This window comes from Artibeus jamaicensis, unplaced genomic scaffold (assembly GCF_021234435.1).
Source record: "Artibeus jamaicensis isolate MK-2021 breed Jamaican fruit bat unplaced genomic scaffold, CSHL_Jam_final contig_851, whole genome shotgun sequence".
In the NCBI taxonomy this organism is placed as follows: Eukaryota; Metazoa; Chordata; class Mammalia; order Chiroptera; family Phyllostomidae; genus Artibeus; species Artibeus jamaicensis.
Genome location: NW_026521986.1, coordinates 5892816 through 5914901, shown reverse-complemented (window position 1 = coordinate 5914901; position 22086 = coordinate 5892816). Strand labels below are relative to the sequence as shown.

The 22086-nt window shown below is 49.6% G+C and overlaps 1 protein-coding gene and 1 non-coding gene across 9 annotated transcripts in view; both read right to left on the bottom strand.

Annotated features, from left to right (window-relative positions):
- SYNE2 (spectrin repeat containing nuclear envelope protein 2) overlaps window positions 1-22086 on the bottom strand; it is a 287326-nt gene that overhangs the window by 9529 nt on the left and 255711 nt on the right. For 6 of the 8 annotated variants that reach the window (XM_053673368.1, XM_053673369.1, XM_053673370.1 and 3 more), the window contains 7 exons: window positions 12432-12594; window positions 6618-6805; window positions 5963-6113; window positions 5463-5645; window positions 3818-3955; window positions 2774-2968; window positions 1426-1708 (listed from right to left, as the gene is read on the bottom strand). In XM_053673368.1, coding sequence (XP_053529343.1) covers window positions 1426-1708; window positions 2774-2968; window positions 3818-3955; window positions 5463-5645; window positions 5963-6113; window positions 6618-6805; window positions 12432-12594 — 1301 coding nt within the window. Of the gene's footprint in view, window positions 1-868; window positions 938-1425; window positions 1709-2773; window positions 2969-3817; window positions 3956-5392; window positions 5420-5462; window positions 5646-5962; window positions 6114-6617; window positions 6806-12431; window positions 12595-22086 lie in introns of those variants that run through there. The other 2 variants (XM_053673375.1, XM_053673374.1) reach the window with 2 other exon arrangements.
- On the bottom strand, window positions 8029-8165 carry LOC119059991 (small nucleolar RNA SNORA2/SNORA34 family). Its single transcript, XR_005084505.1, has one exon. It is a non-coding gene; the product is annotated as a small nucleolar RNA SNORA2/SNORA34 family (small nucleolar RNA).

Below are 22086 nucleotides of genomic sequence, written 5' to 3'. Positions count from 1 at the left end.
GACAGTCCATTCTCGCCAACCGAAGGATCCCTGCTGTTTAGTTACACACGAAAAGGTCACGGGTCACATGGCATCGGGTTACGTATGAGTTCTGCAGCTTTCCTTGCAAAGCATGCGTGTTTGCAAAATGTCAGTAGGTCCCAGGAGGAAATGGAATGAGAGACATGCAGCTGAGCGACACTGGGCCTTGGCTAAATGGGTTCATGACGGAGCACGACGAACACATGATGTGCTATGCGATGGGAGGCATTTCGGAGCCAGGGTCTCTAGTGGTGGGGACCATGGCAGCAACCTGGGTCTGGGGGCCAAGGCTGAAGGCCAGTCAGGAGTGAGGGGAAGAGTAAACATTAGGATGGACCTGGGGACCAGAGGGCCTTGCCCCACCACTGCAGTTGGGATGGGGCAGGGAGTCAAGATTAGAGCTGCGAGGCGAGGAAAGGAGCGTTTCTTCTGCGACAAATGCAACAGTACCTGTACCCCACCTACCTACTCCCCACCCTCTCCCCAGGACATCACCGTAAGCAAGGAAATAGCTCCACACCAAGCCACCATGAAGAAAGCTTGGTCCATGCCCAAGGACTGCAGTTAGACGGGGGGAAATAAAACCTTAAAGAGGCACCATGAGAAATTCCCTCCTGCGCAGGTGTGAAGGGGAGCGGAAGGACACTGGCGAGACTGCTCTGTTCTGGGCGGGGCTTGTAAGGAGCACGCAGGCACGTGTGAGTACGGCAGTGTGAATACACCATGGCGCGCAGACCATGGTGTCCACGGGAGGCGGGGGTCAGACACGACACGGGAGCGAGGTTTAGGATGCAGCGTGCGCCGCGGGTGCTGCCATGTTGAGACACATGCACGGGCAGGGGCCTACCAGAAGACGCTTTCAAAGTTTTTGTGGTCATTTTAAGATATGCCTCAGGATTTTCAGGGATTTCTACATCTGAAAAAGAATAATGTCATTTTCCTCGCTGCAGGCGTCTGTAGATGAATGCTCCTGTTTTAAGTTAAAACAATAGCAACGCTATCAGCTGGAAGGAGGAAAGTCACTACCCTTTACCTGTTTTATTAAAAAGCTTTGAAAGAAAACCAGAAAGATTTTCTCCGGCCAACTCCCAACTGTCCAGAGTCATGTGGGGGAGGGGAAGTGCACAGAAAGAATGAAAGCACTCAGCCTCCGGACACTGAAAAATTCAACTGAAGAGCACTAATGGGCCAGAGCCACCAGTGAACCTGAATGTGCCAGTGTGAATTCATTTTCTGCCCTTTCACCCCATCTGTGACAGGGGTGAGCCAGCTCTCAGGCGAGTCAAAGTGGGCAGGACGGAACCCAGGAAGCCACTGGAAGTCTGGGTCAGCCATGCTGCTAAAAGGCGCTAAAAACACCCAAATGGGTCAATGCCAAGGGCTCTGGAACCCCAGGCCGCTTACCTGACAGAGCACTGTAGTACGGGCCCTCATCATCTTCTTCGTGAGAGGAGGAGCCCCCCACGTCACCTGTGTGATCCCATTCCAGAGGGATGGAGTCCACGCTGACGGGGGTCTCGCAGCCGGACCGCTCGGGCCCCAGTGCTGGGGGCACCAGGTGGCAAAGGGACTGAGGGGACGAGGGCTCCTCCATCTCTCTCCTTTTCTGCCAAGAGTCAGTCTGGATCTCTCTGGGGTCTTCCATGTCTGCCTCATTCTCAGAGGCCTCCTTTTCATCTTCCAAACCCTAAAACGGGAGTGCCGGGTGTTCAGGCCTAACCAAGTCACAGGCTACCGCGGTTCTGAGTAGCAGCAGTCGGCCTGCCCGGTGGTTCCTGAGAAGGGCCGCCAGCAACATTTCTGGGGAAACTAAAAGGAACCGGGTTCCCAGGCCACATTCGTAGTTATTCCAATTTAGACCATCTGGTGTGGGGCCTAGAATTTGTAATTTCCAAAATGCTGTTTTCTTTCCTAAGAAAAACCTTAAATTTGATCATCTGAATTGACTGGCAGCCTCTTCCAAGAATAAGAAAATTAAAAAGAACTTGAGGCTATTAGTGTTCTGAATAAGAGTCACATGTTCATGGACCATATGTACCAGGTCCTTTCTTTCTATCCCCGATCTTACTGTTCAGAATGTGGAACCTTATTCTCCCTGTGTTATAATGACTCTAAGAAAAATGACTATAAATTGCTAGGGGGTTATTTCTGAGGCTATGTCTGGTGAAGAAATTGCGTTTGAAGACGAAGACACAAAAAGAAAAGGCAGCCGGCTGTGCTGGTCAATGGTCTTCGTTAAGCTCTAGGCACACAAAGGAGGGAACTGTGAACAACGGCCTGACTCCACCTGAGTTTCCCAACAGGCCCTTTGTCAAGGGAGACACATCACAACTGCTTTCAGAACCTGGTGCTCTGGGCACTTCATGGTGAGAACGAAGCACCAGAAAGGCCCAAACGGTAAGAGTTCCTAGACGGTAAGATACAAAAACAGGCCAATACATCCCGAGTTAACACTGTAAGCAGAACCAGAACAGTTACAAAAATACCCCAGCAGAACTGACACATGCCAGAAAAATCCTGTCCCGAGGAGCACGCGGGAAAACGTGTGCAAGGGGCAAGGCTGTTCAGAAGTGCCATCGCTTCCACTGGGCAACAGGACCTAAGTAACCCTGGCTCTGTAAGAGTAGAAACAAACTTTCTCGACAGCTTTTTTAAATCATAGGGTAAACCACCATAACCCATTTCACGGTAAGTCTGGTCAGACCTCAAGTCTGCATGGCCCAGGAGCCCCCCCGGGGGCCGCTCCCCTTACCGGGGTATGCGAGGTGAGCCGCCGGTGGAACCGGGCGACCCTGCCGAAGACCTCCTGGCAGTACCGGTGGAGCTCCTCCAGCTCGTCTTCGATCACCACGGCGTCCAGGGGCTCGCTCTTCTGAATCAGCTGCTCCCCAAAAACGATCAGCTGATCAATCTTGTTGGTATTTAACGTGATTTCCTGTTGGAAACCCTATGTAGAATGTGAGAGGATTACAAAGAGGGAAATCTCTCTAAGTATTCAGACAATGTCTGTTTCTTATAAGAGACAGAAAAAGCATCAAAATGTCATCACTGTTTTGTTCCTTCACCAAGTACTCGCTGGCTTCATCAACTTTTACAAGGTGACAAATATTTAATAATTTAAAATGACTGTACATATTTTTTCCTCTCCCTCTGGGCAGACTTTTCCAATTAAAGTAATTCTAAAAGTCTGACACGGACAGACATTTACTGTTAGTGGGTTTGAGGGAGAGACCTTATCTTAGTGACACCTGGTGGACATGGAAAACTCCCCACAGCATGTCACCCGTGGGCCTTTGCTTGTTGACACAATGCTAATGCTCATTAGTGCCCTCTTCTTAGGGAAGACAAGTCTCCCTCTCTACTTCCTGTGAAACCTCAGGGGAGGGAACGATGTGCGATCAGTGTAACACGGATCAGCCGCAACAGCGGGGGAGGAGAGGGTGTTGGCTCTCGGCCCACTCCTGACGCAGCTTCCCCGTCACACTGCACCTGTGCACTCGGACCCAGGGCTGGGGAAACAAACAGCAGCTCATGAACCTCGGTTTGAAACCCGAAGGGTGCTCTCTCCTTGGATGATTACAAATGACAAAGAGAAAACAGGGCCCGTTCCACTGCCCCTTGGCTGCAGGGCACAGCTGCCTCGCTCGTGATAACCCCGCGGTGCACGGTGGATGCAGCCTGGCTGCCCGGACGGTCCTGGAGTCTGCTCCCAGGGCATCAGGTGGAATGTGTACCTGGCCCGTTCTCCTCTGCAAAGGCGCATTCTTTTCAGAGGAGCGGAGGGAGAAAGCCTTACATTCAGTTGGCGCATCTTGTCATCGGCGTCACTCTCAGAAAAGTGCTCCACGTTAGTCAGCTGCAGGTCCATCTCCGTGAGCCACACCAGGATGCTCTCCCGGGTGCCCTCGAATTCCTCTCTTTGGTTGGTGAAATGCTGCAATGGGGGAAGAGTAATCCACTTTTGTTGATGGCAGAGAGAGTTCAGGTTGACAGCAAGGCCACTTCTGGCTGAAGGGAAGGGTGCCTGCATACTCAGAGGGAAGCCCGTCTCCAGGGGCCCACAGGGCATTCAGGCGCCAGTGTGGGGTCAGGAGCCCCCGGTCTACCCAGTGTGACACCGAACAAGCTCCTTGGCTTCTCTGAGTCTCGGCATCTTCTCTGGCAAGTACGGGTGGGAGAATGATTACGATCTTCAAAGTCCTTTCAGCATTTAAAGTTCTGTAATTCCCCAAGTCTGTGATTTTTCCAACTCATCTTTAGAGGAATACCCTCAAAGCCCAAGCCTGGCACCTTCCCTCTTTTTACCCATCAGCCACCTGTGGAAGCCAATGCTTGACAGAAGGATTTGGTAGCTTTAGGACAAACTCACTGATTTGGGGTTGAACCTGGACCAGTGCCCCGGTCTGCCTCCATTGATGTAATTTTGGGTGTGTCTCCTTAGAGAAAGAAGACCCTGAGGCGGAGGAGATCCATCCCCCCCCCAATTCAGGGTGCCTCTCGGGTTACCATGTCATAGATGGGCAGCAGGTTCCCAAACAAACGTAGCATTTGGTGCCAAATGGGGGGTTAGACTGCTCACAGTCAGGCCAGCAGATCAATTAATGCGAGGGGTTCATCTGGAAGGCTAGCCAGCGTCTCCCTGAGCAGCTTAAAACCCCCAGCAGCCCGACTTCCATTTGTTCAGCATGGTTCTAAGAGCGTCCTGCCCTGGAACAGGAGCAGGGGCTGCTTCACTCCCCACAGACACAAGGCACTCTGGCCTGGCAGTCTGTGCCCGGCTTCACAAAGGCTGGCATCGCGCCTCTGAATTACAGAGCTCTAAGGTGAATGCCTGCATTACAAAAAAAAAAAAAAAATTCAAACCCAGCCTCTGAGGTTAGTCGGTGTGCTCCGAAATTCAGAGAACTGCTGTCTCCAACAGACACTGTGCAGAGAGGATTTTGTCCACGTCCCTCATGGTGCCAGAAGCACGACATAAAAGCAGGCAGGTGGGCAAAGCTGGTCTCTTTCTAGACTGCGGTCCAGACCCCAGATGGCGGTCCACCCTGGCAGTCTGTGAGCTAGCAAGTACACCTTCAGGGGCTACCGAAGACGAAAGAGAGAGATTTGTTTGGCAACACAAATCACATAAACAAGTTGTGCCTAAGAAGCCAGGCAAAAGATGACAAAAAAATGCAAAGAGCTGGCAGCTTTGGGCTTGAACAAAAGAGAACAACATTAAGCGCTCTCTTGGGCCTTCCAGGGAATCTTCTACCCGTTGCTTTGTTACAAGCCTGATATCACAGATCACGTCTCCCAAACACCTACAAATGACCCCGTGACGTAGAGAAGGTTACCCTGAGTCTGTGCAGCATGGCCGTGACCCGCTTACCCTGAGTCTGCGCAGGATGGCCGTGACCCGCTTACCCTGAGTCTGCGCAGGATGGCCGTGACCCGCTTACCCTGAGTCTGCGCAGGATGGCCGTGACCCGCTTCTGGAGGCCGTCCCAGCGCTGGTTGCCCTCGTGGACCATCTGCTTCAGCCTGCTGGCCGTGTCGGTGCGGTTCTCCCGCGCCAGCCGCCGGTACTGCTTGTTGACGAGCTCCAGCTGCGTGAGCCTCTCGTGGACCTGCCGCTGAAAGGCCTGCGCCACACAGAGCAGCGTCAGTGCCACGGCAGGCGGTGCAGGGCGCCCCTCCCAGACCCCAATGACACTGCAGGCGGTTAGTCCCCACACCACCACGGCCACGGGGGCCTACTTCACCTGTTCCCCTGACGCTAGCTACAGAACAGGATCTCAAGTCCACCGCCCGCCAGCTGGCAGAAACCGGCAGCATCCTGCAAAGCTGTCTTAGCAGCTGACGGATGGCAGGTCGTGGGGGGGGGGGGCCCTGGGCAGAGGGAAGCCCCCACTTGGAGGAAGTCCTTCTAGCTCCTCCTGAGCCCGGCGCAGGTCTTTACCTCAAACCTCTTCAGCTCTTCTTTGGCTGCCGTGTACAACACCTCTGAGGAATTTGGGAAGGCCGCGGTCCTCTCGGCTGACTTGAGCCAGTCTTCAAAGCGGGAGTAATCATCTAGAAACTTCTGCCAGAGGCGCCAGGTCTCCTCGATTCTGACGGGAAGAAGACAGCTTAGTTAGCACAAGCCATCCATTTTGACCAGAGCTCTTACATGTTTTTTCTCTCTCTTAACTTGTCCTGTTCCCGACTGCCGCCTCCCACCCCCAGCACTGGCACTACTCGGGTGGAGTGACCCTAATACCCCTTCCAGGAAGGACCTGGGAGCATTGCTTCCTGGTAAGGACACCTTCCTTATGGGAGTGCCAAGCCCTACGGAGCTCCTGCTTCAGAAGTTAACCAACAGGAGGCAGGGCTTCCTCCACCGCTTTATGCTGGGAGCACTGGGGCCAGCCACGGTTACGCCCGAGACACGGGGAAGGACATCACGCCATGTTTTCCTTGAATAATTACTTTTATAAGCACTGTTACACCTACTGAGCCTTCTCTGCCAATAGCCTGTGAACTGAACAGAACACAGTTACTGTCGTTTAGGCCAGAAGGGTGTGCGGAACCCGGCTGACCACACTTGACACATGGAGGGGCAGCTCGGTTCTCACTTCATTCGCCGCTCCATCGACATGGCGCATATGTTCCTCCAGCGTCGGTCCAGGCTTCGGGTGGCCTGCTGGACGGAGTCGCACTCGGTCTCGTTGGCACAGGCGTCGGAGTCATGCAGGAGGACATCACAGATGTTGAACACAGACTCCACTCCTGCACTGTGCTGCTCAATGTCTCGCTGCAGGTCCTACAAAATCACGGGAGAGTAAAAAGCCCCTTGAGACGGCGACAGTGGTAGGAGGGTCAGCATCAAAGGGCCATCCCGGGGGCACAGTGGTGGGTACCTTTCCACCTTGGAAGCAACAGCACAGACTCATCTTCGTGTAGCCTGTGCTGCAGCCCCTGATGCAAAGACTAAGCAGCAACGGGGATTTATTTGTTGAACTATGTGTGTGTGGGGTCAGGGGAGGCAGAATAGCAGGGCACCCTCCCCTAAGAGCCCAGCACCCCACAAACTTTGGGGAGACATGGGATCTACTCCATACCACCCGACTCCAAGGGCCTCAAGTGTAGGCTTGGCTTTGGGGAGATCTTCTGTGGAAAACACAGTCTTTTCAGCAAGATCTAAAACTTGAGCAACAGAAACTCTTAATGCTTTATGGGTCGCAGAATTCTCCAACCTACTGAGTCCTCTGTGTTGTCATCAGCCTCCACCCCAGGACGGGCGTGCCGCTGCACAGTGTCTGCAGCCTCCCACCAGCCCCTCCGAGGGCTCCGCAGCCCAACGGAAGGGTTTGGGGGTACAGACCACCCGGGACGGGGTCCAGCCAAGCTCGGGGAGGGGACAGGGTCTTGGGAGTTGTGTCCAGTGTTGGAGATAGTGATGCAGTTCCCTAATTTGGGGAGAAGAATGTTCACAAAGAAAAATACATGGTCGTAGGAAAAAGGCGAAAACCTGTTTAAGAATAAACATGGTATTTTCTTCAGTTATTTGTTATCCAGAGACCACTTCCTTCTGCACGCCGTGGAGGGCAGAGTGGGAGGGCAGATACGGAGCCTGTCTGCTTCATTGTTCTGGTGACTTAGGCTTCTCCTGATGGCCAATTCTGTGATATGTGACAGTGAGACACACCTCTAATCTTAGTATCCAAAGCACATCGTGAAACAGCGGCAATGCTAAAGGAGCCTCTGTTACTGGCACTGACGCTCCCTGGATTCAACACAGTCCAGTTTACAGGAGGAACGACTGTGAACAGTGCCTGCTGCTGCTTGCAGGCAGGCAGCGTGAGGTGGTCCCAGGTTACCCCACTGGGCCATCATTTTGGAGGGTCCTGCTGTTAGTAAATAGGATTGATATGTCTTTACTTTTCTTCTAATAAAGGCATAATTTGGATCATTCTGTGTTCAAGTGGATATAAATAATAAAATGTTAGTGCTCAAATATATTTTGTTTATTTATTTATTCTTTCCAGATGTTTCTTTCTAATGAATTGACCGTTACATTTCCTAAGCTCTGAAATGGCCAACAGACCACAGAAAGACATTGCTTTAGGCTCCTGCTTGAAACCAGCAGCTTCAGCAAACTGCTGGCCTTGATTCGGGCCCAATCAAATATATCTTAAATCAAGCAGTTCCTAACACAGATCCTGATTAAAAAAGAGCACCTCAGTTATATTCAGAAGAAATTGTTTTCCGGCTCATCGCCCCATACGTGCTGCAGAGAGAGATGTGCAGGGGGACAGCTCTCAGCTCGGCAGCCCAGGACTAATGCTGAGGCGCCTCCCTGGGGCCGGTGCGAGGACTCGCTTTCAAATGATTAGGTTTATGCAGAATTCTTACCTGGAATCATCACAGGCTTTCCTGACATTTACCCATGTTGATAAAAACCCCTTTAACTTTGCTGAAACAATAGACAGGGAATCCTAACACAGGTGCTAAGTGAGTAATACCAACAATAATCCTACCACTGGTACCCACTCAAGCATGAGTTTACACAACAATTAGATTTTGAAAACTGTTCCCACGTAATTTGAGGAACTGGACCTAAGAAACTATATAAGACAACGCGACAGACTTTTGCCACCAGTTCTGGCATCAGGCTCCTGCTTGGTTTGTGTTTCTGCCCCTGAGCAGGTGACATAGAGCCCTGGGGCTGGGAAAGAGTTGGGAGGCGGGGTGAAGGGAGAGAGAGAGAGAAGGTGGGGAGACAGGAAACCAGAGCCAGGAATGCAGCCAGGACGAGCACACAAAAGGCACGGGGGGGGGGGGGAGAAAACCAGGGCGAGAGGGCAGAAAATCACACGGCAGTGCCCCTGTGGTGGTTTCAGCCTGTTTCCCTGGGAGTGGTTGGGGGGTAGTGAGCAAGTCCACCAGGGTGGTCTTGGGAAGAGGTTTAGGGGGGTGAGCAGGAAGCTGAGCTGGCCCACTGGGGAGGGAACCTTTGGTAATTACAGAATAGAGGGGAACAACAATTCCCCTCAAGACACCAGATGGCACCCACAGGAATCAGGAAACCAAAATAAACAGCAGTGATGCCAAAGACTCAACGAAAGTGGTTCCTGGCCCTGACCGGTGTGGCTCACTGGGTTGGAGCCTCGTCCCATAAACTGAGAGGCTGTGGGTTTGACTCGCGGCCTAGGTTGCGGGTCCAGCCCCTGGGCTGGGACACATACAAGAGGCGATCAATTGCAGTTTCTCTAGCACATCAATGTTTGTCTTCCTCCCTTTCTCCTTCCCTTCCCCCTTCTCTAAAATCAATAAGCATGTCCTTGGGCGAGGATAAAAAACTATTAAAAAATATGTGGTTCCTGATTTAAAAATGTTACAAAGGTTCTACATCCTTTACAGATTGAAGATGACATATTCAACAGGAATGACAACACGACCCTTAACACCTAAAGAAATTCTACCTAAAAGAGGGGAAACAAGGACTCTTACAAGGTCTGACCCCTCCCACACTGGAGCCCCAAGGACATTATAATGGGAAGCAGAGGACATCATGTCTGTCAATCACTTTTGGGGGGGCCGAGGGCTTTTTCAGAAGACACCAGTTGGTGATCCCAAGTGTTTAGGTTTTATTTCTGGAAGGAATGAAGCAATTTATTATGTTTAATTAGTGACAGAAACACAGGAAAGGTTTTTTTAAGTGGCCCATACATAATTGTGTGTGACACATTTGTTTTTAGTGTTTTTGATGGAGCATTCAAAGCCCAGGCTTAGTACAATAAACACATGGTGACTTTTTTTGCTTTAACAAAAATACTAAAAGTTTCCTCAGGACACCTGTGGTAGATGGACTATTTCCCCTTCCCCAAGATGTCCACATGCCCTTGTCCCCAAAACCTGTGACTATGCCAGTCTCCATGGCAATGGAGAATGAAGTTTGCTGTTCAACTCTTTCCAACAGGGAAATTATCATACACTACCTGGGTGGGCTCAGTGTAATCCCAGGGGCCCCTAAGAGTGAAAGAGGGAGGCACAGAATCAGAGGGAGAGATGACTATGGAGGAAAGGCACAGGGAGACGCAATCTGCTGGCTCTGAAGACAGAGGAAGGGGCCCTGGGCCAAGAGATGTAGCGACCTCTAGACACTGGGAAGGGCAAAGCAATGGGCTCTTCCCCAGCCGCCAGAAGGAATCGGCCGTGCTGAGGCCGCGGTCTCAGCCCCGTGGCGGACTTCTCAGCTCCAAGACCATAACACAATACATTAGTGTTAAGATCCTAAATATGCGGTAATGTATTGGTTTTAGTAGCTATAGAAAACTAATACATTGAACTTCTTTACAGTAATGGTAGTCCTGAACACCAACTGCATATTCACTCTTTCTTTTTCTTTGTAACCAAAGGATAAGAATTCCACATTGGTGACTCTGAATTCTACCAAGTGGGAACCTGCCAATCAGCCAGATTGGAATTAGGTGCCGTCTTAGTGCAGGGACAAAGAAGGCCACGAGAGTGGCAGCCGCTCTACATTCCACGCTTTTGGGAATAAATTCCCTGCAATTTAATGAATGAAGTGTTGTCACACTTCAGATTTATAAAATGTTAATGCACATAATTGGCCAAGGCCAAATTTACCCGGTCATTCTTTAGGAACAATGTTGTCCGTTTCCACACCTGTAAATAGACCTGAAAAAACTCACCACTTGGGGTAAACGGTTATTTGCAAGGCCAACTAGCAGACTGCTCAACAAATTCATCCTAATGGATCAGCCTTGTAAACAAAGCTGGCCCTGGCTGACGTAGCTCAGTGGATTGAGCTTGGGCTGTGAAGGGTCCCCAAAGGGTCACAGGTTCGATTCCCAGTCAGGGCATATGCCTGGGTTGCAAGCCAGGTCCCCAGGAGGAGGTGCATGAGAGGCCACCACACATTGATGTTTCTTTCCTTCTCTTTCTCCCTCCCTTCCCTTCTCTCTAAAAGGAAATTAAAAATGTTTTTAAATTTTTTTAAAAAGCTGATAATGTTCAGAAGCTGTGATTCTACTGAGAATGGCGTTAAAATCTCTGTAGTGCCCACTACATACTATCAATGTTCATTTCTCCACAGAGCAAAGACAGAATCTAGATGGCCTCAATGAGAAAGACTTGTTTTAGTTTCTGAGGCTAAGTGGAAAAACCAGTAGTTTTACTCTGTAGCACTGCTAAACTATACTAGTTTGAAAATCAGAGAATACACATCATTTGATCAGCAATTATAACAGACTGAATAGAGAGATATCTAAATCAAGACTAATATCAAATACTTAGTTCTACTTCATGGTGGCATGAGGTGTGACATTCATATTAAAAGGACTGACCTAAGTTCAAGAGAACTTATCATCAAGGTGTGGCCTCTGGCCTTGACCCCGATGAGGAGATGCAGCCCCGTAACTCTAAGCAGCTACGACATGCAGGTGACTCTCCGGGTGGGCTGACAGGCAGCAAGCCCCGCGGCTTTGGAGGCAACGTGAAGAAAACAGACCCGAGTCAGGGAACACAGGGACAACCACGTTGCTCATGTGGTCAAAACCGCATCTGCTTACGGGTCTGGGAAAGACAGAAGTGAAGGAAAGCCACTGAACTAATCTCCTGAACAGCTATTGTAACAGTCAAGACAAGCTCGGGCACAGCATCTGAGAATGAACAGGTGAATGCGAGGCCATGAAGGGCAGGAAAGTGGATTTGGTAAGTCAGTGATTTCAAGGGTCCAGTGGTTTGCATGCCGGCATTTCCGGGGGGGGGGGGGGTGTGTGTGGTGCCCAGAGGGAACAAACTGATAATGGAAATGCAGAGAGCACTGCCAGGGAGACTCCTGAAGCTTACTGGTGTAAGCATGCGCCTTATTACACCTTTTTTGTTTTATTCACTTTTTAAAAAACTCTATCAGACACAGAGTATTCACCCATGGAAACCTTTCTTGGTAAGAAAAGTTACTTGCCTTTCAATTCATCGCCTTCCAAAACTCTACAGGGTGGGTAAACATAAGCTTACAGTTGTAATACAAATAAGTAATACAATACTTAGTAGCAAATAGTACAAGGATGCACACTCACAACTATAAACTTATGTCTGCCAACCCTGCATTAACAAAAGCAAAACAGAGATCAAAGTTAAAAAAATACTAGATAAAAAAACCCCTTTGCCACGAAGATTAACATCTGCATCCCAAACATCATCCGGAGTATTTCACAAGGCATCACGTGAGTGGTGACGGAAAGCCAGGCAGAGCACCTCGAGTGCCCAGAACACGGACAGGCGGTCCGGTTTTTCTGGAAACACAAGCCGGTGCTATGAAGTGTGAACGTGCCAGAACACACGGCCGACACAGAAGGGGTGTGTTGGCAGATGTCGCGCACACAGACACGTTTACAAAAGCTCGCTGCTCACTGGCCCACCTGCTGCTCCGCGAGCCTCTTCTGGATCTCTTGGTCGTCGCAGACGTCGTAAACAACGGGCTTAGAAAGCTCGGACTCAATGCGAGCCAACCAGGTGCGGAGGTTGCTCATGTTTTTGTCTAATTGCTGAATAAAAGCAAAGGTCTCCTTCAGCTTCTTCACCCTAAACGTATTTGCAGGAAGAAAAAAAAAAAAGAGGTGGGATACCAAGGTACAACATTTAGTGGTGAGCATGCTCCAGTAAGAGTGTCGGTGGGTAAACAGCAACCTACATCAGTGATTGATTTTACGGTGGGGACAACTCTCACCAGATACGAGTTTTCACAGAGCAGTAATTGCTATATTGAAGTCCAGACACCACAAAATTGCTGTTCCCATTGATTTTCAAGTGGACTCAAAGTTAATATGCAAGCAAATGTGAAGCCCTGTCATTCCCGGAGGGGGATCCCCTGAGACCCAGTCCATCTTTCTGAGGGGTGAGAGGAGAGGCCATTTCTCCCTCTCTAGGTTAAACACCCCGCCTGACTCCTACCCCATTTCAGGGGCAGGGGTGCCTGACTTTTCGGAGTCTGTGGGCCACAGTGGAAGAAGAAAAGCTGTCTTGGGCTACATATTAAATTCATTATGACATGTGATTCCCCCCAAATCTCATAATGCTTTAAGCAAATTACGATTTTGTGTCGGGCCACATTCATAGCCATCCTGGGCTTCACGTGGCCCCCAGGATGCAGGTTGGACACCCTGGTTGGGTACCTCTGAGACTGCAGCCACCAGTGACCCTCCCTGATGGCCTAAAGATGTCGCATGCCTGGCTCACTTGGTGGTGTCTGGCCCAAGATGTCTCTCATGGGACTCCCCTCTTAAGCAAGCACAGAACACGTACCAAACCCCACGTCTAGTCTGAGGGGTCGAGGGCACTGTGCACTCAGAACCAGACCTTTGCAGGCAACTGTGTCAGCCAAAACGGGAGCGGGGCGGGGCAGAGTTAACTTTCGAGCGCCGTTCGGAATCCACCCGCCCCACCGACCCGCCTGATCTGGCATGGAGAGGCTTTGAACAAACACGCATGGTCTGTCAACATACTGTCAGAGGGAAGGACACAGCTGCTCCGAGAAAACGACCTTTATACAGATCCTGAAACAAAATGCTTCCATAAACTGCTTCCATGAAAGTTCTAAAGCAGAGAGGGTTTTTTCCTGGAGATCTGTGGGATTTTTAGACACTGAGGGAAATCCAGACACTGGAGGTAATGGCTATAATGGTAAGTTCCCACGTGTCAGTCAGCACTCGGGTTACGAGGTCCTGTCGGAGCTCCCGCCCACGGACCAGGAACAGAGGTCGGGGCCCTGGCCCTAAGTCACAGGATGCGCATGGAGCTCCCCACACCACCACCACCACCATCATCATCATCATCGTCTCTTCTTCGATGGCCCGTGAGCAGTTTCCTACCACCCTTGGTTCCGCAGCTGAAGTACATCTGAGATGGCAGGTCTGACCCACGTCCCACCTCCACCAAGCATTTCATCTGCTGAGTTTTCAGGTCAATTGGTCAGTGGCCTCTCTGCCTCCAACCCTGTGCTCTGCAAAGTGGCTCCTCTTCCTCCTGGAGCTTCCGCCACTGCCCCTCGGCCGAGCGCTCCTGAGCACTGGGGCCCTCCTGCCCTTGCTGTGCCTGCACCCTTCATCCACTGCGCACCCATCACCTGCGGCACCAGGCTTGCTCCCTCTGTAAGCTCGGCCCCTCCCACAATGCCTGGTGGGCAGGAGGCGTTGACAACCTTTGTAGAATGAATAAAAGTGCATAAGCCTTCCACCACCAGCTAGTTAAGTAGACCACAGAGTTGTGTGTGTGTATGTGTGTGTGTGTGTGTGTGTGTGTGTGTGTGTGTGTGTGTTTATTGCGTCCTACAACTGACCGATTCAAGCCTGGGACGTTTTGCTCCAGTTCTGTATTACCAGCTACTTTTGTGATTTGGGACAAATCCTTTTACCTCGAGCCATCTCACCTCTAGTAGGCCCCTGAGGACCCTTCCAGATCCAAGGAGGTGGTAACAACTGGGTCAAGTGAAGGCCAGAACTGGAGGTGACCAGACTTGGCTCTCTACACCCTGTTGTGCCATCTATGAGCTGCACACCCCCACAAGGAACCCCGAGTTCCCAATTCCCAGTTTCCTTGTTGTCTGCAAAATTACCCACCTTGCAGGTGGCTGTGCGTCAAACAAGAGGACGCGCGTAAAGCCTGTGACATGGCGTAAGCACTCGGTAGGACACCAGCTCTTACTACCGCTGACTGGGATGGCACAATAGTACCTACAGTGATGCCTCGTCTCCACAGCGCGGACTGTGCAGAGTCCGTTCATTATGCTTCGCTCTCAACACTGCCGTGAGCCAGGCAAGCTTAGAAGTAGGCTGTGGAGTTGGGTGGTCAACAACACAGGCTACGGTCGGGGTCTGGGTTTGAATCCTGCCTCTGGTTAAGTCTCATCTGCAAACCAGTGTCAGCAGGAGTCAGTACCTTCTTTCACTGGGTGGCTGAGGACAGTGAATGAGATGCAGACACACGGCAGACATTTGGCACAGTGCCTAATGTCTTTCAGAAACTATGAAAGAAACGATGTTTTTCAGAAAAGCAAACCATGAAACTATGGTTTCATAACAGAAACTACGGTTGTCGTAATTTTTAATAGACTTTATAGGGGAAAGGAGGGAGAAAGAGAAGGAGAGAAACATCAGTGCATAGCTGCCTCTCATGTGCCTCCTACTGGGGACCTGGCCTGCATCCCAGGCATGTGCCCTGACTGGGAATCAAACCCGTGACCCTTTGGTCCACAGGCTGACACTTAATCCACTGAACCACATCACATCAGCCAGGGCAACTGTCGTAATTTTTAAGGGGTATGTTTTCCAAATTACATTTTTATTGGAAACACCATAAGGAGAGATTCCCTTCAAAGCCACAGGATGATTTATTAAAAAGGAAGTAACAGATCCAGGGCCAGGCCTGAATGCAGTTGTAACCGAGATCCGTCCTTTGTTTCTGTGGCTTCAGAGGAACACCCTTCTCACCCCAACATCTTGTCACCCTGATGGCCCAGGGACCAGAAAGAACACTCCGTACAATGCCAAGCAGCCAAGAATCCTAGGCCCCACGAGCCAAGGAGTCTTCGCACAGGTTGCAAGGGGACACCTTCTTGGAAGGCTCTGTCTGGAGGAGAGGCCCAACCCTGAGAGCTTCCCCCACAGGTGGAGAGAGGTGCTCAGGCCCAGCAGCCTTTGCACCGCGCTCCTGCCCCCTCCTCCCAGAACAGTAGCACCACCGGAATAGGCTGACCCTATTCCAGCCTAAGGATCCCAGCCTCTCATGCTAAAAAGGGGGTCAGAGTACAAGCTTCTAAATGAAGGGTGCTGACCAGCAACAAAGTAACCTGGGTGCAAAAAACACAGAGTACAGTGATCTTGGATCCGGTTAATCCCAGGGTGAGGGAGAGGGAGAGGGGTGAGGTAGGGGAGGGGGAGAAAGAGAGAGAGAAAGAGAGAGAGAGAGAGAGAATGAGAATTGATGTGAGAGAGAAACATCAATTGGTTGCTTCTTGTATGCACCCCAACTGGGGATCAAACTCTCAACCTATGTTCCCTGATGGAAATCAAACCCGTGACATTTTGGTTTTGCAGGACGACACTCCAACCAACTGAACCACACTGGCCAAGGACCTTTCAATAAACATTTAACCATTTGCTTTGCCTTGGGGTCCTGTGCAGATCCCGAAGATGCAAAAAAACCTGAAAATTGGTCTGCTTCCCAAAGAGCTCATGCGCTAATTTTCATGTAGTGTAGACATCGTAATACAATAAAGGAGGCGCTCAATACGTAACTTCTGAGTGAGTAAATTATGTTCACTCATACCTTCAAATTTGTCTTTTTCATAAATGAGGTGGCCATGTTATATATAAATGACCAGAGCACCTCCCGTCAAGCCTCACCGGCTCTAACCCGCAGTTCCATTCTGGGCAAGTGAGGGAGCGGACGGGTGAGCACATGGGCCACACACACATACTGGGGGCAAACTGAAGAGGAAGGAAGATGGGAAGGAAAGAGCAGGTCACCAGGAAGCCACAAAACATTCATCGGGTCAGGATTTAACATGTTTCCACATTCCAACCTCTGACCGAAGGCAAGATGTCCAAAAATGTGCAGCGATAGAGACAAATGTTGTTCCTCAGATAATATGTTGCAACTCACTCTCGGGGCCTCCCTCGGATGCACTGTTGAGTTTGTCTCATTCTGTTCTGTACAGACGCTGGGATCCAATGATCACCTGTCTCAGGTCAGGAAGCACGTGTCCTTGGCTAGCCCAGGCAGCCCACCTCAAGGTCAGACTTCGCTGACACTGCTCTTAGAGGAGTTTAAGTCTCCAGTTAATAGAGAAACAAGGAAACCTGTTTGGAAACCAGACTTGGCACAGGGAAGCAACCCCAACGCTGATCACACCAACCGCCGAGGCGCGTCACGCCGCTCGCCACCTCTGCACCTGCCACGTTGCACGCAGGCGCGCCAGGCTAACATCGCTCACACACATGCTTCATGACATCGTATTTCTCCAGAAAACATTAAGCATGACTTCCTGAGCTAAATTTCAATTCTAAGAACTGGAAAAACAGAATATTAAGGGGCAAAGGGGAGGTTTTTCACCTGTGTGGCCTATTGAAAAACCCGAATAAAACATTTTTATATGCAACCAAACAAGAATTTTGCCTGAATAGCTACAAATTAAAAGTTCTTTTGCAGAGACTGTGGGTACAAATGCAGAAAATCAAGGTGTACAAAGCTGTTCTTTTATCTTAACTAGTGATGGATCAGAATATAATATTTAAGAACCCTGCTCTCCCTCTCAAACAAACAAAATCAAGCCAGGTTAGTATCAAGCTACATACCAAGCCCAAGTCTTACAATGTGTAATGGAGGCTTTAAGTATCAAATTCATGTATATGGAATAATTTGCATTTCAGTCCTATGCTCTTACATACAAAAGAGTCTACAGTTAAATTATAAAGGCGCTAGATCAGCATAAGGTAAAACAATTCCAAGGCCAATGTGGACAGCATAACTTAAAATACACTCAGGAAATATACTTAAAATATACACGGGAAAACTGAGATGGCTGAAGAATCTGAATTTGTCTCCAAATAGATACTCAGACCTGTGGGCAGCTGTCAGTTGCTTAGAACACTGTTCAAATTCTATACCATTGCGTCACTTTAAATGACCAAACATCTTTACAGTAAGATAATCCATTACATCAAGATCCTGAAGCCCTGGGTTGGGGGCACGGACATTACAATACACTTGAGCTAATTGCCTCTTTGAAGCATTTATGTCGCCGGAGGACTTCCATTTTGCACACGGTGTAATCACGTCTCTCCCGGCTTGTCAGAGGCTGGCTGCAGACACCACACGCATGCTGACACTGGGAAAGAACCCATCCCCCGATGGCTGAGCACACACACTCCGCCGCCACCATCTCATCGGCAATTTCTATTGTAACCAAAATGAGACAGTGAAAGAGCAAGACACAAGGAGACGGCAGCCTCCCATCGGCCACAGGCAGAGCTGATGACCAAAATTGCACTTACTGTTGATGAGAAAAAAAATCATTCCTGATGTTGAGCGAGAGCTCCAAGTTCCCGGCTGCACCTCCACCTCCCAGGGACAAGGCAGCCCCTCCCCCGGCCCGCAGGCCTCTCCATTCACTGGTTCAGCATCTTGCACCGGCCACCCTCCCCTTGCAGCCACAAAGCAATGCCCTTAGGAAAGGAAGAGACCTGCTTCTCTGCTAAATGCAATTTTTAATCTGTTTTCTCCCTTCTAGAAAGCGAATATCTCGGCTCTTTACACACACACAGTCTTTGTTCTGATGCTGCAGGATTGCAATGCTGGGGGAAGAGAGTCACTGTGTTATCTTGGCTATGGGTTATTTATGCAGTGCTATAAACTGAGAGAAGAAACATTGTAGATTGGGCGCGGACAAGAGGATTTCTGTTCCTGTCAAATTAAATTTCTGTTTCGGGTTTAAAAGAAATGGTGAAATCTGAAGCCCCTGACTCCTGCAGGAATGCCCTCCTCCCAGCTTCCTAAAGGAGAAATTTTTCTGGGTGGGGAGGAAAAGGGGGGGGTGGTTCTGCCCTGATTTTTTTAGGCCCGTATATCCTGGCTTGGGAGGGGCAGAGTTCATTTTAGTCCATTCCTCTGCTCTCTGCAGAAAAAATGACTTCTTATAGCATAAATGGAGCACAAGAGTTTGCAGAGGGAGAAAATTTGCAATTTCCTTGCTAGCTCCTCATGATGTGAGTATCTCAACATTCCTCCGTGTCCCTAAGGTTCTCTACCTTTGTGATCCTGAGTGGCCCTGCCTACGGGAGTACCTGGGTTTGTACCCAGCCCCTTTCGGACTGGGCTTAGTGCTAGCCTCATTCTGAGACTCAGTGTCAACCATTTCTCCTTAAGGCCCGACATTTAGTCACTATTACACTCCTTACCTTGAAACACAGCAAGTGCTTTCTAGACTGGTGAAACAGAGGGCAGCTCTGGAAACGCACAGGAAGCCTCTGACTAACTTGTGTCCACGTGCCAGGCTGTCCCTGGGACCTGCTAAATATGGCCCCACAAGGCTGAGGACACTGGACCTGTCTGATGCTGGACACAGGCTACTGACTGTCCATTGACCCACTCGACAATGGCTGCTGTCTCTATGGAGAAGCCCCCCCCCCAACCTGTAGGAAGGCATCGCTGCGGGTCTGGGAGCAGCAGCCGCCTGCTCCAGCAGTGGAATGACGGCGCTGACGGGAAGGGAAAAGGGCAGACAGGAGACCGGCCTCACATCTGGCCCTCCCTGCGCTACCACCTCTAACCCAGCCCCGCTGGATCAGGCAGTCTGTCTGTCCAGGCCAGAGCAAGTCGACTTTATGAGTAGCAGCATTGTTGGGTCTTCCAAGAGCCTTGAGAAAATCCAGATAAAGGGAGAGCAACAAAAATCGTTATCAGTTTAAGAAGGCACACATCTCCCTGCCCATTTTGCAAGAAATGAGAAAAACAATCTTAACACACAGTTGCCATGGTAATAACTGCTGAGTTTAAATGACAACATTTTAATTGCTACTTTTATAAAACAGTGGGCTTTTCACATTGGTAGATCGAATGTGAAAATTACGCTTTGTTAGGAAGTTTTTTCACAGACTTGATCCTTTCCATAGTGAGAGAGGTACCTGGTCTAAGCAGGAAGGAGCCACAGAGTGTGTGTCTATACCCTTCCATTAGCAGGTTGGCTTAAGCATGCCAAGGCTATTCATGATGCTACCATCAAAAAGAAACTAGGAAAAAGGTAACATTATTTGTAGCATTTTTAAAGGGAAAAAAAGGCCCGCATCCCTTTTTACCTAGTGAACATTTAGGAAATTCAGAAACATAAAAAGGAAATAAAAACCACCAAAGATGCCGGCATCGATAGGTAACCCAAGTACGTGTTCTGGGTTACGTCTTCGCACTTAGCTCTCTCCTCTGTTCTGGGCACCGAAAACTTTGACTAGATCATTCTCACACGCTGCATCTTTACAAACAGCCCTCCCCCCTCCATGGCTCTGAAGAGGCTCCGCCATGAGGAACCACCTCGGAGTGACTCACTAAAGACACAGGACCTCCCACTTCACAGGACACAGCTAAGGCTCCGATTAGTAACTATGGAGGGGGTTCTGGGAAACAGAAGTACATGAGTTTTTAAGGTGCTGAGTCTTCCTCTGGCACTGTCCCACTAAGGGGACAATGGCTGGGGACCCACTTTTCAGAGCTTTGGTCTCTGTAGGCTGAATCAACTTTACATCTTTTTCTCCATCACCCAGCATCCTATGCCTAAACTGTTCTTATTAATAAGTAGCCTTGCTTCCTCCCAAACAGAGGGTTGCATGTGTTGCTAATCCTGAAAAACAGCTTCTATAATTTAGTTGTCTCTCTAGCACTTAGGTCTTGCTGCTTTGTTTTTTCCTTTCTTTATCTCTCTCTCTTTTTTTCAAATCACAGAGCAATGTGCATGCTGGGTTGCTTGTCAAAAATGCTATCTAAGATTTTTTAAAAGTTTACTTCTTCATTTAATCTGTCAAAGAGGCATAGTAGTATATAATTAATGTTTCAGGTCATCGATCCAGATTCAGTTTTGGAGTAATCATGCCATTCACCAAAAAAAATATACACTGCTTCAAAATGGCCTTCCTGTTGAGGGAATTGACAGCATGTGTTATAAAAGTTTAGATGTCACAAAGGTAAGAAGCCACCCAAGGATCCACGAGGACAGCTAAAAACTCCTGCGGCGGTTCCGATGGAGAGAGAGTCTGAGGACCCTGATGCCCATACTGGGGCCCGCACCACCTCATGTGAAGAAATCGGCATCAAGACTGTAGACTCCCCAAGCCCCACTGGGTTATCTGGTTATTTCAGAAGACGTGTTCTTCAGGTTCTTTGCCTTAAAGATTTTATAGAAGCTGAAGAACGCTTTGCAAGCACAGGAAAAAAGCAGTTGTTTGCGTCTAAGCCCCTTCCGCCAACTTATCTACATACATGGAGGGGCAAAAGTTGGTTCACAGTTTGGAGTACATGAAACAGACTTTAGCCCGGTATTGTCATTTATTGATTATCGTATTCTTTTACAAATGAACAACTGTAAACCGACTTCTGCCCCACTCTATGTAGCCACACTAGCCTTGCCCGAGGCTGCCCGCCTGTGTATGGATGGCTCTGTAGTTGTTCTGGTGCGTTTTTTACCCAGGAACGTGTAAGGGCTGATCAACAAGGAAACTGAGGCTCAGAGAGGTCAGAAGACTGGTTCACAGTAAGTGGCAGGTCAGGGATGTCTGACTTGGTGCATCGCTGTGTCCCTTTACCCTGCTGCTCACTCTGTGTTCCCCAGACCAGTACCACTGGCAATGCCTAGACCCTACTTGTTAGAAACACACATTCTCGGCCCCACCTGGACCTCCAGAATCAGTAGTCTGGGGGTGGGGGTCAGCAACCCATGTTTTCACGAGCCCTCTAGGGATTCTGATGCATGTTTAAGTTTGAGAACCACTGCTCTATAATAAATGATAAATTCTACATCGAGTTCTCGGTTTTAGAAAAATTCTGATAAATTACCTTTGAAAGCCAAGGTCTCAAAGGAGCGAAGTGCTCTTTGGATGCCCTGTACAGTAGGACAGACGGCCCTGGGCTCCAGCCCACTCTGTGCAGAACCGACTGGGGCCGAGTCAGTTACTTACGATCTCTGAGCTGTACGGCCCCTCTGGGCTGTATGGCCCCTCTTTGTCAAAAGGAGGGCACTGACCTTGCAGGGCTGCATCATGTATGTACATGTATACATGGGTGGCCTGGCACTTGAAAATAGACAGCACTGATTTCCCCCCTAGTCACCCCATAACAGAGCCCACTACCTGAAAGGATCAGAATTGAAAGTGCATTTCATTAACCCTGTAACTCACCTCCATTACTCTGAGAATGAACCTGAAACAACAGGTCTTGGATTTCTGAATACCATTTGTAACTTTACAGCCTCCCTCTGAATCTTATTATTTCTAACGGGAAATGCTGTCCCCTGCCACAGCAGAGAAGCTGCAGCAA